Raw genomic sequence first — 17,531 nt, forward strand, 5'->3', positions numbered from 1 at the left:
TAGCCTTGTTTCACTTTGCTTACCATTTTCACGCTGTGTATATTCTTACTTGCTGTATTTCTATCCAAATTGTTTTTGCATGGTGCTCTGTATGTTCAGCAATTTAATTCATATTTATCACCTTACCTGCTGTACCATGTTTGTGCATCTGTTGTTGTGATTGGCCATAAAACAGGAAATTAACTTAGTGGTTGTCAAAACCCTCTCTACAAACCATAAGTTTTAATTTCACTTTTTGCATTACTCCTGTTTTAAAATGTTGCGGAATATCAATTATTAAATTGGTTTTGGTTCTTTTAATTGCCTGTGTAATGTTGACATCTGTATGTGTGTGTTAAGGGTCTACCAGCCTGATCCACTAAATGAGGTAACCTGCTAGTAGTCCAGACAGCATACATTCCACATCAATAACATAATTATATACAATAGATTTGCTAAGGCTTACTTTAAGGAAATTCACTAAACCCTGAGTGTATGACAAGGAAGTAAAATAGACTTTCCATTCGCATATTTGAGCATGACTGCGTGTAAGTCGACTTTCACTGGTTGCCGCAACACTATAGTATGTAATTAACCTCTTGCAGAACCTGTCACGCATATTTTCAGGAATTTCAAGAAAATTCTCTTGATCTCTCCATCATAGCTGCATCATCAGTCACATGTTCTGTCTGAATCACATTCAACTCCAGCTCATGGTCACTTAGACCTAAACAGGCCCTGCCAACTAAGGACAAACAAGACACATTAGTTTAGATAGAGCAGTCTAAATAAGTCCAAACTCTAGCAACACCTGGACAACTTTATTGCACACACACACACACACACACACACACACACACACACAAACAGAAAGAGGCCAAGCAGACCATTAAATTAAAGATCACATTGTAACTATGGGCACAGGTGGTGCGGTCTGTTGCACTGCAGAGCACTACACTGAAGTTAAATTTACCGGCTGGCATCCACAAATTGAACAACTTGGGAAGTGGTGCTGACAGAAATCTCCCAGTGGCCTACTCACAGATCTACGATAACACTGAATATCCTGCATTCATTGTCCAGGCTGTTCTATAGATTCCTCTAGGCTAACAACATGAATATGTTTGGGTACACGGATCATTAGATTAAATAATGGGATCATCTCACAAACTGCTGTGAGACTGGGTTGCATTGCATTTACAGAAGCAAATTGGGCAGAGATAAAACTGCCAGTCATTGGCAGTGTAAGGGGAATACCTGGAATAACACCTCTTACTTTATTACCTAAAGAGGTTAAACATTACATGGTAGGCTATAGGCCACTATTTCTTTATTCCTACACCTACATCTACACCCTTGAGTAAATGGTTTGAACAATTTATGACAAAAGCAGCAAGCCAGGAATATAACTGTATAAGGTGGTGACTTTGTCTGTATAAGAAGTCAAATTTGTTGATTTTCATTACATGAATGTCAGTCACATACAGCATTACTGTAAATCCCATCACTATGTGCATCTACACTTAACATCAGGATTCAACGCTTAGGTTTTTTTGTAATACAAAGAGAAAGGAAAGTGTGTATAGCTTATATTATCTGCCTAAAAAAACTACTGTGTGGGATTTTCTCTTCTCTGTATGTACTGTGATTGGTATGAAAAGCAGCATCATGTGAGTTCCACTCTGAACCATAACATTCTTAACCTGACCTTTATGTGATTACTGAAATGAGAGACGGGAAATATGAAGTAATTTCCTGAATCCCTCCAGTACAGTGAAAACGTGTCGTTTCCTCCATGATGATAACCAAACAAAAAACAAACTTGATAAATTGGTAATGAAAAAAACATGACTGTTGAAAGTATTCTGGTAAATACTAATGGTACCCAAGTAATATCCCCTATTACTTCTGTTGTAAATGTACTGTATGATGTAGCCTACTTAATAAAATATATCACATAATAATTTACTCTTATTACTTCCCAGTACGTTCTTTTCTGTTGTGTGTATTCTGAAAAATCCTGATATAATTCTATGACACCTTCAATTCTCTATGTTGCAAAGTGTATTGCTACCTTTTTTTTCGTGCACTACTATAAAGCAATGCTTTAAACAAGCATAGTTATTCTACAAAGAAATCATTGATGAAATCACTGACTTGGATTTATTTCCCTCTGCTTGCCTTATGGAGTGGAATCAGAGGGAAATAGGACATCATTCAGGCTGCTGTGATTTTCTCCATAAATGTCCATGGCTCATTAATAACAGCCAAATATGCATAATAGGAAATAAAAGTAAATTTGAAACTAGAACTGCAAGCAGTTACAACTGGGTCCAAGCCTCCCCGCGCAAGTCGGCCCCAACGACCCTAGGAGCGCATGAAAGTGGAACCCAAAGCAAAACAGTGGGGGGGGGGGCAAACGTCAGGAAACATGGACAGGTGCATGTAACAGTACGGGTTAATAGAACAATGTCCCCGAAAAACTCTGGGCTTCTAGGCTGGATAAAAAACCTTCTGTAAGGGATAGAAAGACCACAAAGACATCAGTAGAACGGGGACACTGTTAGCTTTTAGCTCCAAAAGACAGTACGTTTCTACTAGTTAAATTATTAAGTTACACAGTTATGAATCAGAAGTGTTGTTTAGCATCACGTATGAAGCACTCAACCTGAGAAGGGATAAAATGGCCCAAAACAATCTATGTTGATTATAGCGCCCCCTAATGGCTTATATTTACCAAATTTGGTACAGAGTCACTGGGCGGCATGCCAAACATTCTTCACGGATTTTGTGTTGATAGCATTTACTGTTGCAGAGATATTGCAATTACAAATTTCCCCATTTAAATGCATAGAGTTTTTTGCTAAAACCAACAAACGTTGATTATAGCGCCCCTTAATGGCCCATCTTCAATCAATAATCAGAGTTGGGGGTGGCCTATATCATGTGACTCAGCTTGAAGTAGTGAACACAGGGATGTGAAGAGTTTTAATGTGTGATGTATAATGTAGGCATTACAGGCAAAAACATGTTTGACGTCATTGTAGCCCCACCTAGTGGTCCACATGTGTAATATTTGGTATGTCAGGTCAGATACCCATTGTACATCTACACTGTTAATTTTAAGTAATTCACTTCAGTTTAAATGGTTAACCCAAACGTTGGCCATTGGCCACGCCCACTTGAACCAATCAGTAGCCCATTCTAAGGACCGCCTCAGGAGTGGCCCTAGATGGTACCCATTAAATTTTGTAAAATTCGGATGAGCGGTTCATGAGATATAAACTTTTTGTATTTGTTGAGCCCCCTGGACATTTTTTGTGAAATTTGTTTTAGCCTCAGAGGGTCATAACAAGGAATAATCTAAAGTTTGGCTTTGACAGCATTTATTTTGGCCGAGATATGACAAAGTTGGTGTTTTCATAGTTACCTACACAAATTTGTTTGTGCGTAATATGCAAAATGTTTATTCTATAAAAAATCTTTATACAACTTTTTGTCACGTCGGTCTGGAGATGCTATGTGCCAAGTTTGGTGCAGATCCATTGCACGGTCTAGGAGGAGTTCGAAAAAGTTTTTTTTTAATAAATTGTGTTTTTTCACACATTAAAGTCAAGGCGGAAATGGGCGTGGCCTATATCATGAGATTAAGTAGGGTTCAGGGAACCCGTGGATATATGGTTTTTATATTTCCCATGTACGGTTTGGGAGTTATAGGGCCAAACGCGTTTTTTCTGCTATAGCGCCACCTAGTGGTGAAATTCTTTGCGGCTGAAGTTTTTGCGGAGTTTTGGACCGGTCCTGAAAATGGCACAGCACCACCATGTACGGTTTAGGCTCTTGGGCTGCAGTTTTACACAGAGAAGAACGATGGAAAAGTAAAAAAACCTTCAAAAAAACAATAGGGTTCCACAGCCCTGCGGCACAGCCCTGGTTCCCGCATCCTCGTGCTTGGTCACCTAAAAAGCATATAGATGCTTAGCTCCTGCAGTCTTGGCTGGTGAGATATGGCTACCTAGCCTTTTCTCATGCAGGGTGACACACAAAACCCAAGAAGATGACGATGAAAACAGCGCGTGCCTCTCCCCGCCCACAGCTGAAGCAGGTTGCGTAACTCTGTCATTTGCTGCTGTGCGCTTCTCATCTCCATCACAGGAGCGCGGACAGGTAACCGCCGTGTCGCTTTTGTACTGTGTCATGTAACAATGATGGAGCGATTTTATGGTGTTTCTGACATGTGATTAAAAAGGCAGGCTGTTTGATGAAAGGGCTGTTCGGCTCCAGGCTTTTCGACGGTAGGGGGACGTGAGAGGCTTCCTGTGGCTACCAGACTTTATGGGATTATTATTAATAGTTGGCTAACTGCCGTGTTTTTAATATATAACCTGATTTATGTGTCTGTGGTTGTGCCTCGTTGGGTGTTTTGGTTGGTTTTGCAGGGAGGCTGCATCGAGGCTTTACTCACGCTATCATCCGTACCGCTATTATCAATTGGCCGCATAATGTGACGCGATGAGAAGCAGCTTTTAAACTCCTATCGATCAGCTGTGAGCATGTGGTTTCATAATCACATAATCGTGTGTGTGTGTGTGTGTGTTTGTGTGTGTGTGTGTGTGTGTGTGTGTGTGTGTGTGTGTGTTTTATCTGGTGATTTGTATTTTGTTATGTATTATGCTGTAATGTAGCCTACTGTTATTTTTCCTTGTTGTCTCCTTGCTAAACTAATGAATACGTGATGTCGAATATCTTCTGTTTCAGCTCCTCAAATGTGATGATTGGCTGCTTTATTTTGTCATAACGTAAACTGATGGGTTTGGACTGCATTTTTCCCTATTTTCTGATATTTGTATAGTCCAACAGCTAATTAATCAGATCAATAAATCAAGAAAACAAACTGCAGATTAACGTTGTGTGTGTGTGTGTGTGTGTGTGTGTGTGTGTGTGTGTGTGTGTGTGTGTGAACATGCAAGAGGCTGCTTTGTTCCCTGCCCCTTAAAGGTCAGATTTTGAGGGTTTCCGCTGCTGATTGGCATCAATATGAATAAGGCATCAATGTTTTAACAGTTAGGTCTGCTCTGGAGCTCGACAAACACTCACATGAAACATTCTCCTTCTCTCTCAGGATGGAGGCCCTGTTAAATGAGTGGCTTTGGCAGGAAGAGTACTGGCTTCCTCCTGGCATCCGCTGGCAGGACATTGAGATGAAGGAAGACGAGGGTCGTTTCCCTCTACCCAGGGATCTCATCTACACCTTGCCACTGGCCTTTGCCTTTATAGCCCTCAGAATTGTCTTTGAGAGGTGAGACACACCTGCCTCCATCCGAGTTAGACCATGAAATCACAGATTCAAGATCTACTTTTTTGTTTTTATCATTAACTTTGACATATGCTGTGTTTGACTTGCTGAAGCAGTACGTTTTTTAATATGTGTGGTGGAAATTTGCTGAAAATTGCCCTGGTGCTGTTATATTGGTCCTGATGCCACCCTGTTGTTTGGGCCTGGATTGAAAGGAAAGGTGTTCTGTCTTATATGGTCTGCTCATGAATATTTTGATGAGCTGCATGCTAATTGGTTGAGTGAAGCAATCTCACACACACAAACACATGCTCACAGTGAAGACAAGACAGCAGGTCATATAATTTAGACACTGTAATGTTTTACATTGTTTGTCTTCTATTTATGTTACTAAATTCACTTTTGAGAGTTTTTATGCAAGAAATCAACTATAATAAGGTCATATATGTGACGTTTTACGAAAATTGTGGTCTTTCACAGACCCCGGGTACACTTTCAGCATAACTATAGTATATTTACAGTTTGAATTTTGTCACGGCATGTATATCACAGCTACCGTAAGGTCTTACAAAGCTAACACTTTGTTCATTTTGCATTTAATACATTTTTGTGAATTTCAGGGGTCTTGTTAGGAGGAGCTGCTAGCTATAGCTATGTGTCCCATTCGATCCATTGGTGAAAGATCACCTCTACACCTTTGGCATGATTATAGTATATTTACACTTTGAATTTCATTACGGAATGTATATCACAGCTACCATAAGGTCTTACAAAGCTAACACTTTTGTCCGATTTCAATTTAATGAATTTTTGGGAATTTCAGAGGTTTTGTTAGGAGGAGGCTAGCTAGCTCTCATTGCTCCAACCAGCTCCTATATCAATGAGACTCTGACAAGAGGCGTTTATTTTCCCCATCGTTTAAATAACTCAACACACATATCCATTATAAGATTAACTGGAATCTGTGGTAAGAGGTTGCGGGTGTAACAACAGCTTTGTCAGGGCAGTGGCGTTTGGTAGTCCAGTAACCCAGAAACGGTGACTTTGCGTGGGTATAGGGCGTCACAGGCTGCCGGCCGCTGAACTCCGTCACAGAGTCGGACAAAATTTACAATTAGCCATTAATTTTTGTAATACGGCACATATTTGATATTTTGACCTCTATATAGTGATTTCTTGCATAAAAAGTCGCAGAAGTGAATTTAGTGATGAAATTGCAGATGAACCTTGTATACAATTTCTGAGATCTGCGCGACCTATTCAGAAGACTACCTGATCTCAGATCAGTGGTGTAGCCTATGTAAATTGTGGGGCGTGACTAAGATAGAGACCAGAGCCAAATAAGAAGGAGCCACATAGTTGACATCAACTATGTGGCTCGTTGACATCTGCCCGTTTTCAGAGGCAGTTTCAAATTGTGAGATTTGCAGAGGATAGAGGTGTCAATGGGATTTTGAGGTACTATGTATGTCCTATTTACCCACCAAACTGTCGTTATTCAACTATGGCAAGGTAAAATTATTTTTGCATTCTATAACCCCTTTAACAGAGACTGGGACTTGAGTCTGTCGCCAGGTGAAAGCAAATGTTTAAACACATTGTGTGTGTCTTTACTCTTAGCACTGGTCATGCTGGCTGTCTGCGTGGCCGGTTGACTGGCTGGTTTTTAGCCTGCTAAACCGCCTGTGTTCCTCAGCAAAATGGCTCCTTTACCCTTCATTAGATCCAGGAGATGGATGGTATAGATCAGACATGCAGTGGGAGGCAGGAATCAAGACTGGATAGTTTTTAGCTGTGTGAAAAGCCCTCTTCCTCTCAGAGGGACTAGGATCGGCCTTATAAAATGTCAAGTGTATGTTGGAGGAAAGGGAGGATAATAACTGTTATGAAAATGGTGGTTTCTTTTAGGTGATGTAGGTTTAAAGCAAACTTCAGCTGGTGGGCTTAACTCAAGTTTCTGATGTTGAATGGCTATTGATGCTGTGATGATTCACAACAACCTCTTGTAGAGAGATACCAACCAGTGGGTATTCACCAGGGGAAAGGACAGATGGGCACACAAAATAAACATAATGGCATTCAAGTATGAAATTTTCTTTTTTACAGAATATTTTTTGTGCACACTTTGCGACTTTTCTGCACCAATAAAAGAAGTTCTGATGGGGTGAGGTTGTCATATGTATATAAACTATTACAGGCTAATTTTTTCTGCATGAGATAAATTTGCCATGTCATGTTTTACTATGTATTGTACAGTATATGGATATGGGGGCTGGGTTGTTTTGTGTCTATGAAAAGGCAAAAAGAGTGTTTTTCCTTGTTTTTTTGGTTTTAGTTTCTCATTGGGTGGTTGTGTTGTATGCATGTGTGGATGCGCACGTGAGAGTTTGTAAGTGTATGGGTGAATAAGCTGGGCTTACCGTAAATAACTTTGGGTTTTTTTCACGAGTTGCATTAGTTGTTTGAAACAAAGATCAAGTGGCTCAGGAACGCTTGTATTGTGGAAATTGTAAATTGGCAGGAAAGTTAACCTAACTTCTTTTTGCTGGTAGCAGGAAAGGAATTGAGAATGTGATGTGATGGATAAACAGATAGGAGACTTGTTTGCATACTTTCCCTTATCAGCTACTATATTATCTGTCCTAAAGTTAAACTTAAACTTGTGAGCTTGTTTGGCATGAGCTGTGTACAGTTAGTATCATTGTTTGGCTTAAAGCTTAATTTGTTCCTTCATTGGATATTTATTAGAGTAGTAACAACAGATGTATTACTAGCAGAGGAGGGCTCAGCATGTGCTGAATACCAGCATGTACCTGTGTGTGTTAGTGGTGGGTGTATGAGTAGTTTGAGGTCCAAATGTTAGTTGTTGTGGTGGAGGTCAGTCAGCTGGAAGGTGAAAAGGTGTATATTAATTTGATCATCCTGGGCAGCAGCTGTTTCCCGTGTGTGTGTGTGTGTGTGTGTGTGTGTGTGTGTGTGTGTGTGTGTGTGTGTGTGTGTGTGTGTGTGTGTGTGTGTGTGTGTGTGTGTGTGTGTGTGTGTGTGTGTGTGTGTGTGTGTGTGTCGAGGTGTGTTGGAGGTTCCTGTAACCAGAGACAATGTTTTTCTCTGTGTAACGCTTTCTTTCCCTGCCCACTTCGGGATTATTATCTCTGAGGTAGAGTTACACACATGTGATTATGCACACACACACATGAATGAAAACATCTTTCCGAGGGCTTTTATACTCACATTGTCCTCTTTCTTTCCCTTTGTCTCCCTCCCTCTGTAACACACACACACACAAGAACACATGCAGATCAAGTGTCTCTTGATGCCATATCAGCTAATGGCAAAGGCCGTCTGGCCAAATGTCACAATACAGCCATGGGAGTGGCTCTACATGCTGTCAGGAGCATCATAATGAGTGAACTTGTTGCCATTACTGTTTACTGAACTTTGGTTGGAGCACATTGGACAGCTGTTGATGTCATCTGACATTAATCCCTTTGGAATTATAATCCAGTTGACTGTACTATCAAGATTGAAGTTTTTATGGAAAAAACATTTATTCTTTTCTCTAATGTTCTCTGTCCCCTCAGGCTCATCGCCGTTCCATTAAGCAAACATTTTAACGTGAAGGACCGGATTAGGATTCAAGCCGCTTCCATCCCAAAGCTGGAGACCTTCTACAAACAGAACAGTGGGCAACCATTGCAAGTTCGTATTACACCCCCCCACACACACAAACACACTCTACAGCGGGAGGAGATCAAACTGTCTGAGGGTCTGAAAGCAGTTCTTTATGTCAAACTACTGTATTATCCCACAGAGATGCTGTATAACCTGCAGAGTAGATGCAAAGCTTAACAGGACTGTGCAGCACAAGCCTCACTCTAATGCTTATAGTGTTTCTAATAGTCAAGACCAGTGAAGGTAAATGCATGATTTTCTAATGCAAACATATGGAGGTTTGCATACATTTGCAAACCAAAATGTAGAGTGAAAAGAGGTCTGAGAGGCTGTTGCTCATCTACTGGATTTTGAATGTTGTATAAAGAGACTTTAAACAGCTCCAACATCAGTGTGCTCTCTGTTCTCACTATCACTTTTTTATGCCATCTTTTTCTTTTGTGAAACTGCTAATCAGAAGTGTTAGATAACCTTTGCATCTCACACAATAACTACGTCATCACTTTATAATGACATTCATTGATAATTGTTTCATGTGCAGAGAAAGTTTTATTATTTTCCCTAAATCAGGAAACAGGTGTAGACAGAGAATAGAAGACAGAGAAGGGTAGGTTCACATGGAAATCACCACCATCCTTTTGGTTTCATTTGGCACTGCAACACTGATGTTCATGTGCTGCTCTGCACATGACTTGACATATTAAAATTAAAATGCACCGCTCAATGAGCTGTGTTCTGTGTTGTGTGCCTATGCATGTGCAAGTGTACGTTCATGTGCATGTATGTCTGTGTGCTCAGATTTATTTTCAAATAATCTACTTCCATTTAGCCTGCAGCTGCCGCTGATGCCTTCATTGTTCTGCCATCTAAACTCCAGGGACATGAAAGAGTAGACAGTGTAGTACGATATTTATTTGCACAGTAAGATGCAAGCATTTGCATAACACAGTCAGGAGAAAATGTTGCACCCACAGTATTGTTGGCTTCAAATGTAGAGTATATAGAGTGTTACACATGGAAATAGAAATACATGGAAAGCTGTGAGTGTTGTTGTTTTGTATTAAAAGTAATTAGGTTTCCTCTAGCACTAGGACATTTTTGCAGAGCCACAACCGTGAATAAAGGATCAGGATGCAGAAAGTGAGAGCAGGGAACAGTAGTCTTGTTCCAGGCTCGTCAGCACAGAACAAATGTTCAGATACTGCACATTTATCATTGTAGGAATCCTTCTTTTTGAAAGGTCAAATATGCAGCTTGTATAATCAGCATTTTCCTGTAATAAAGTTAAAACACAACTGTCAGAGAGCTCAGTAAGGAGCTCGGGCTAGCAACCAGAGATGGGAAGTAACGAAGTACAAATACTTCGTTACTGTACTCAAGTAGATTTTTCAGATAGTTTTACTTTACTTTACTATTTATTTTTTTGGCAACTTTTTCCTTTTACTCCTTACATCTTAACGTGAATATCGGTACTTTCTGCTCCTTACATTTTACAAAATTGGCTCGTTACTTTAGTGTTGTACTAAATGTCGTCTATCAGGTGTGATTGTGAGTGTATGTCAGAGAACGGCGCGGACACGCGCATCACACCGCGAGCGGGCGCACACGTCACATAGAGAAAAAAGTGAGAGAAAAGAAAAAGAGACTAGCTGTCCGGAGGATAGTCAGCTGAGATCATGTGTGTGCCTCTTTAAGTCGTATAACTAATGTTGTCAGTTTATTTAAGCTTGTTGTTGTATTGGTCTATAGTTCTTGCAAATTTAAAAGTTAGCTTGTTTGTGTTCATCACCTGTTAGCTAGGTTACACCTGGCTGTTGATTCGATATAATGGCGATTGTTGAACGTCCTTGCTCATTAAGATAATGTAATTAATAGTGGGTTTATTGTTATTATTTACTAGCATATGTGATTCCTATGCATTGTGTTTGGTAGCCTTTACAATGTTATTTATTTCTTTTAATACCACACACACAGTCATAGCAGAGCTACCCACGCCCATGTTTACACTGATGCTTGATTGTAATAAAGCATCAACAGAGAGAAGTTGTCTCCGTCTGTGTTTTAACAGACACACCTGGGGCCAAGTTGGAAACCAGAATCAGCTTTAAGTACAGTCCTAATCTAGTCCTCGCTAAATTTCAAATAATTTCACTGGAGTAGGTTATTATTTTTGTGTCATCAATACCAAATTGAATCTAATTGGATGGGAATATACACAGACGTCTCACAAAATCCCACTTGAATTCCTATCTTGCTACTCGGTCAGAATCTTATTAACCTGGAGTCCCAGTCTCTGTCACAATAAATAAGTTAAATGTTTTAGGCCTGTTGGCAGACAGCCATTTAAAATGTGGCCAATGGCATATAAAGAACCTTTATTCCATGTCCACTGTAGCTTCTCAGCGTGCTCTCTAGTAACGTCTGTCTGGTCCAGGCAGCTTTGTCATTCGCAAGGCTACTTTTACTTTTATACTTTAAGTAAATTTCCAAGCCTGTACTTTGTTACTTTTACTTGAGTAAAGAAGTTAAATCAGTACTTCTACTTTTACCAGAGTATTTTTTAACACAATTATCTGTACTTCTACTTGAGTACGGGAAGTGAGTACTTTTGCCATCTCTGCTAACAACGTATTATATTTAAAATATTGCATCTCCGGGATTGAGACAGGAGCCGGCAGCCAGCAGCATAAAACATTTATTTGCCATTGTCTCAAATGCAAAAATGAAGTCCAACCCTGTATGCGTGCACCTATACTGTATGTGTAAATATGTATTTTGTGTTTCTGTGTGTTCAGAGTGAGTTGGTGAGCTTGAGTAAGCAGTGTGGACTTTCCCAGAGAAAGATCCAGACCTGGTTCAGACATAGAAGGCACCAGGACCGACCCAGCAACACCAAAAAGTTCTGCGAGGCCTCGTGAGTTTTTGTTTTCTTAAACACACAGCACACACAACACATCACTAAAATTCAGCATGTTGGAATGAAACGTTTCATATTCATGTGAATATACAGTACTGCTGTACAACATGCCTCTTTGACATTTCTTCTATTTGTTCCTACTAAAACAAATTCAGTAACTGAATTTATACCATAGTCCCTTAAAAATGTTTGATGTTTATTTTTTATCTGTGCAGCTGGCGTTTTGTCTTCTACCTTGCGTCGTTCACTGCAGGGCTCGGCTCTTTAATTAATGTAAGTCTGTTAGTCGCTTTTAGTCGCCTTCCTTATTGATTACAGTTATTACAATGTGAAGGAATAACAATGGGACTTGTTATTGGATGTGAGTAGTGATATATATACACATTTTAATAATTCCATATGGTGTCATAGTCACACACTGTATAACTTTATTTGCTTATGAGGCTGTAGTTTGTATCCTGTGAAGACTGATGATTGTTTGATCTTCCAGACTTCGTGGTTCTGGGATCACAGAGAGTGTTGGAGGGGTTATCCCAAGCAGGTGAGTAGGACATAGCATGATTTGGAATGAAAGTTTTAAGGTAAATTTGAACTGTTGATCATTATCAGGGAGGATTTCAAGAGACAATCTAGCCTTTTAGAAAGAAAATTGATGTGATATCTTTCATTCCAGACATGCCAGGAAAAACTTTGCTATTTTACTCTCGATTACTGTGTTGCCTTTTCATTTAGATACATCAGAAAAGGGTCATAATAATAAGTAGATTGATTGATTAAGATTTTGCTCCTTTTCTTCATTTCATGTGATTGTAAATGGAATATCTTTTGACTGTTGGACATGCCATTTAAAAACATTACTTTAGCCTTTTTGAGCTTGTAATGGGCATTTTTTACTATTTCCAGACAATTTGTAGAGTAAAAAATCAATTATCTGACAATAGGTTACAGATTTATTGGTAGCGACAATAAATGTTGTCTATATGCAGCCCTAGTTATACCATTATCAATCTTGTTTCAAGCACAACTGGGATGTATGCTAACACCTTTAAAAGAAAAGTGAGTAGGAAAAACAATACCTAAGAGGAACTAAACAAAACAAGGATTTTAGCCTGTGTAGAAGACAGGTGGGGCCTCAAACAGAACACTTGAAAAAATGCAAAGCCGCATCTCTCTGTATCTGCAGTTTGACTGATCACAGCTCTGCAGGCAACACTGCTGTCGATCTTTTAGTCTAAGGTCTTCTAAGGTCTCTGACAGAGAGAAAGGATGTTTTTAAATTCTTCGGTCTACTTCCTACCATTGTGTTGCTGCAGACTATGAATGCATGTTATGTTTTGATTTGAGATAGTATACCACCACTCTCTTTGAATAAAAAACACTTTTATTACAGGCTGCATTATGTTCTAGATCAGGGGTCTTCAACGTTTTTATGCCAAGGACCGCTTAACTGAAAGAGAGATGGATTAGGGACCCCCTACCACATATACTGTATAAAATGAAGTTGCATAATAAACTGATCGTACAATAACTTTTAGGGCAGTCTAAAGCATTTTTAGATAACTGTTTGGCATAGAACACTAAGCTATTCAAATAGCCTAACACTTGTTGGCATGCTTTTATAAATCATGTTTTAACGTTAAACACACATGTGGAATGGTCAACCTTTGGGATGAACTGTGTCTGTAGATGGCTGCCTTAGTGACTACCTTATCTATTGGCCAGTAATCATCAGTGGGGATTTAAAGTATATTTGCTAATAATATGTTGGAATCACACACATACACACACACACACACACACACACACACACACACACACACACACAAACCAACCACACAGGCGGAAGCTGTTAATGCTCAGTCCTGTGGAATCCCGGGCAGTTTTAGGACAAAGGGTGCATTTGGGGGTCCTATTACCTCCAACTCCCTCCCCCCCTAAAAAATAATCTTCAGATCTTTCTCAGCACACACATGCTTGAGGGGCCAAGTCGCTTTGCAATATCAGTTCATTCTCCTCTTGTAGCTTTTTGAACATCTAGTTGAACAACATACGCTTTTGCAAAACTGGCAAGACTTTCTCAAAATGTGTTTAGATGTTTTGCTGCCTGAACATGCTTCAACATACAGTACAATATGCTTTCATGATGCTTCACAGATAAGCAGGATGATGGAAATGCTTCTGTTCTGTTCAGCCACATACCACTAAATGTAAATTTGGACTCATTGTTTCTCTCTTCCTCTCATTCTTCAGCCCGTGGCCGAGACTCATTACTGGTATTACATGTTGGAAATGGGCTTCTATTTGTCGCTGCTTCTGTGCGTCTCTGTGGACATCAAGCGAAAAGTGAGTTTGATTGATTGATTTTCAGGGATCTTGTGCTCTAAACTATTCAGTTAGGCTGTCTGTATTGCTAAGTTCAATACAAAAATTACACTAAATAATTTCATGCTTCTGTGTTTTAAGGAAACAGTTTGAGATGCTTGCTGCTGCTGCTGTTGCTCCTGCAGCTTTCTTAGGAAACTTCCTAAATTCAGTGTAGGAAAAAAAACTAAGATGGTTTCACCAACAGTTCCATACTGCTGACCAAAGATATCTGAACTTCAAACACAACCACAAATCACTCCAAACAACATGAAAATCTGCCTTTCCAATATTTGGACACAACTGACGAACAAGACTGCAGACGGAGAGCTGCTGAAGACTTAGTTATGCTACTATACATCTTCCTACTGTGTGGTCTCTGTGTGCGTTCCAGGACTTCAAGGAGCAGGTCATTCATCACATCGCCACCATATTCCTCATCGGTTTCTCCTACTGTGCCAACTACGTGAGGGTTGGCACGCTGGTGATGCTGGTGCACGATTCTTCCGACTTTCTCCTCGAGGTAAAAGATCACATGAATTTCCATCTGCATGAAGTTATTCATTCATTCAATGGTGTACTTTAAAGCTGCCCTGCCACACATATTTAATTACTTTGTGGTAATGTCTGAAGTTCTACCATTGACTCTGCAACATTTTTTGTGAAAACAAAACCTTGGTTACTTTGTATCAAGCCATTCTAGCGTGGTAAAGGAAGCCTGCAGGAAGACTCGATTTGGGCCAGTTGTCATTGATATTCAACAAGCTAAGCTGCTTGACTATGATTGGCTAACAGCTAGCCAATTTAGAGCCTAGCTATCAGCATTCTTTACCCAGCAGAACTGGGCGAGCTCATGAATAGTAATGAGCTCAGGCAACATGACATCAGACTGACCAGCTTTTGTATTTGTCCGGATTTCTCCGCTTATTTCTTTTCATTGACCAAAGCTGACAAAGGAGGTTGCAGTTCCTTTTTACATTCACAACATAACACAAACATATATGGACCTCATATTTAAAAAAAAAATGCAAGTAAAAATGGTTTTGTGTGGCAGGGCACATTAAAGTTGGAGAAGAAGGAATGCGGACATGCATCGCTAAAATGTTCTGAAAGTTGAATTAACGCACATGCTTTGAAATGCCAAAAACAGTGCACAAAGGTCACAGAGAACTTGCCTTGAATACACCCATTGTGTGTATTTATTACGGAAGTTTTTTTTACACCCTGGCACATTATAAACCTACGTCCGGTATGAAAAGGCACATAAAAAAGCATTATGGTCTATGGTGAAAATATCCTTTCTGGTTGTTCTTTTCCCTCAGCAAAACAATGGTTTCATTGTTCCATTGTGGTTTTATGAGGCTGATTTTCCTGGGTGTAACATTGCACTGATAGTATCTGAAAATCCCGATTGCCACTGTCATTTCAGAGCTGAGTAAATATGTAGAGCTATATGTGACCTCAGGCGTCTGGCTTTTGATGAAAGTCAGGAATGGACGACGTATAATTATATTCAGCCAGTAACTCCTGCACAGCCAAACATGTTTCTGAGTATTATATAATATTAATTGATAACTGTTACAATTAATAGTTACAGATTATGATTCAATTACATTTTGGCTTGTGAAAGTCTATTGTGAACTTTATTGCCTGAATTAATTCATCTCTGTCCTGCCACTCATTTGATAATATTAGGTTTAAATGTTGGAGATCTCATTTTGAAGTATTTCTTTTTGTTTTACATTTTTCAAAAAATCTTCCTTTGTCATAATTTCTGTCAATTGAATCTTTGAGTGAACGGTAGAGATGTTATCTGATAAAGCCAAGCATAACAAAGCAAGACAGCAAGGTACGTACAGTACGTAGTTAGGGAGACTATCCCGTAGCTAAAAGGCTGTCAGGCTTGTTGACTCACTGTAAGTTGCTCTGGAACAATATCAGAGAAAAGCCTTGGATTGTATGTAGAAATTCATCATAGATGTAAGCTGTAAGATGTAAGTGTTTGGATAAATGAGAGGCACTTTTTCGTCTGAAAGTCTGCCAAGATGCTTCACTATGCTGGCTGGACGAAGACGTGCGACTCGCTGTTTGTCATCTTCTCTCTGGTCTTCTTGGTGACGAGGCTGGTGGTGTTTCCATGCAGGTAAAATAGGTTTTCTGTTTTCTCCCAACTTTTACACGTGTTATATATAATATGTATACTGTATATTGCATCATACACTGCACTTGTTTTTGTAGTTCCTGTATGTGTGTACTAACGTTAAACCTGTTAAGGATCTGCTCTGTTCTGCAGCAAGCAACTCCATGTTATCTTGTTTTTCCTCATGCATCTTTGCCCTATTCTCTCTCCCATTAACCTGACATCACTGGTTTCTTACCTAATAGCAGCAGGTCTAAAGTCCCTATCTAAGAGTTGATAAACCTGAGTCAAAAGGCTCTAAACCTTTCAAGATTTGCGATACTAAAACTGTGTTTGTTTTGCAGAGTGATCCACACAACCTTGGTGGTGTCTGTGGAATTCTTCCAGCCCTTCTTTGGTTATTATTTCTTCAATGCCCTTCTGTTAGTGCTGCAAGCCTTGCACATCTTCTGGGCTAATCTCATCCTGCGCATGGTCTACAAATTTGTGTTCTTGGGCAAGGTGAGAAGAGTAATAAATTAAAAGGGAACGGGAAATGAGTGCTGTCAATTTTGGACCAAAACTTGTTTGTTTTTATAATACATTGTTTTCTTCATAGGTGGAGCGTGACGAACGTAGCGATGAGGAAAGTGAGGTGGACGATGAAGAGGAGGAGGCCGAGGAAGAAGGGGACGAGTGCAGCTGGGAGCAAAGAAAGGGTGCAATCAACTCCAAACTGGCATCACTGGCTAACAACTGTGTCCTGAACAACCTGACCAACCAGAGGAACATAAACAGCAGACTGCCCAAAGCCAGATAATCTCCTTACACGTCAAACGAGTCTTACCAGAAGATTGTATTATTTACCCTTTCTGCCTATTGGTGATTAACTAATTTCTGACTTATGATACACACACATGGCTTGTGTACATCCCACGGAGTCCACTGATGATTTCAGACAAGGGTTGGTCTGCATCCTGCTTATCTTCAAAAAAAGAAGGTGAAGATGCACAGATGATTGTTAATCTGCGCTACCAGTGTGGGATTAGGAAGAAACGCCATCATTACTGTTACCCATACCACTGCGTACTGGTAAATTATATATGGCAAAACAAGGAGTGAAATTTCCTGAACAACAAATAATATGTGTTTTTGCATATTTTGTGTTTATGCTGTTTGTTTTCATT

At 39.7% G+C, this 17,531-nt stretch overlaps 1 protein-coding gene and 1 long non-coding RNA gene across 3 annotated transcripts in view; one reads left to right on the forward strand and one right to left on the reverse strand.

Moving 5' to 3' along the window:
- Positions 1-6,424, reverse strand: part of LOC116695482 (uncharacterized) — an 18,978-nt gene extending 12,554 nt beyond the window's left edge. The window contains exon 1 of the long non-coding RNA XR_004333467.1: positions 6,342-6,424. This is a non-coding gene — a long non-coding RNA (uncharacterized LOC116695482). The remainder of the gene's footprint in view (positions 1-6,341) is intronic.
- On the forward strand, positions 3,900-17,360 carry LOC116695480 (ceramide synthase 2). 2 transcript variants are annotated; one of them, XM_032525759.1, is made up of 11 exons: positions 3,900-4,146; positions 5,102-5,278; positions 8,857-8,974; positions 11,743-11,861; positions 12,080-12,137; positions 12,355-12,405; positions 14,115-14,207; positions 14,620-14,748; positions 16,262-16,368; positions 16,710-16,866; positions 16,964-17,360. In XM_032525759.1, exons 2-11 carry the CDS (start codon positions 5,103-5,105, stop codon positions 17,162-17,164), a joined length of 1,209 nt encoding a protein of 402 aa, XP_032381650.1. In that variant the 5' UTR covers positions 3,900-4,146; position 5,102; the 3' UTR covers positions 17,165-17,360. The 2 variants fall into 2 exon arrangements, with proteins under 2 accessions (XP_032381650.1, XP_032381651.1); XM_032525760.1 differs by lacking the exon at positions 3,900-4,146 and adding an exon at positions 4,254-4,274.
- The last annotated feature ends 171 nt before the right edge of the window (positions 17,361-17,531 follow it).

This window comes from Etheostoma spectabile, chromosome 9 (assembly GCF_008692095.1).
Source record: "Etheostoma spectabile isolate EspeVRDwgs_2016 chromosome 9, UIUC_Espe_1.0, whole genome shotgun sequence".
Taxonomy (NCBI): Eukaryota; Metazoa; Chordata; class Actinopteri; order Perciformes; family Percidae; genus Etheostoma; species Etheostoma spectabile.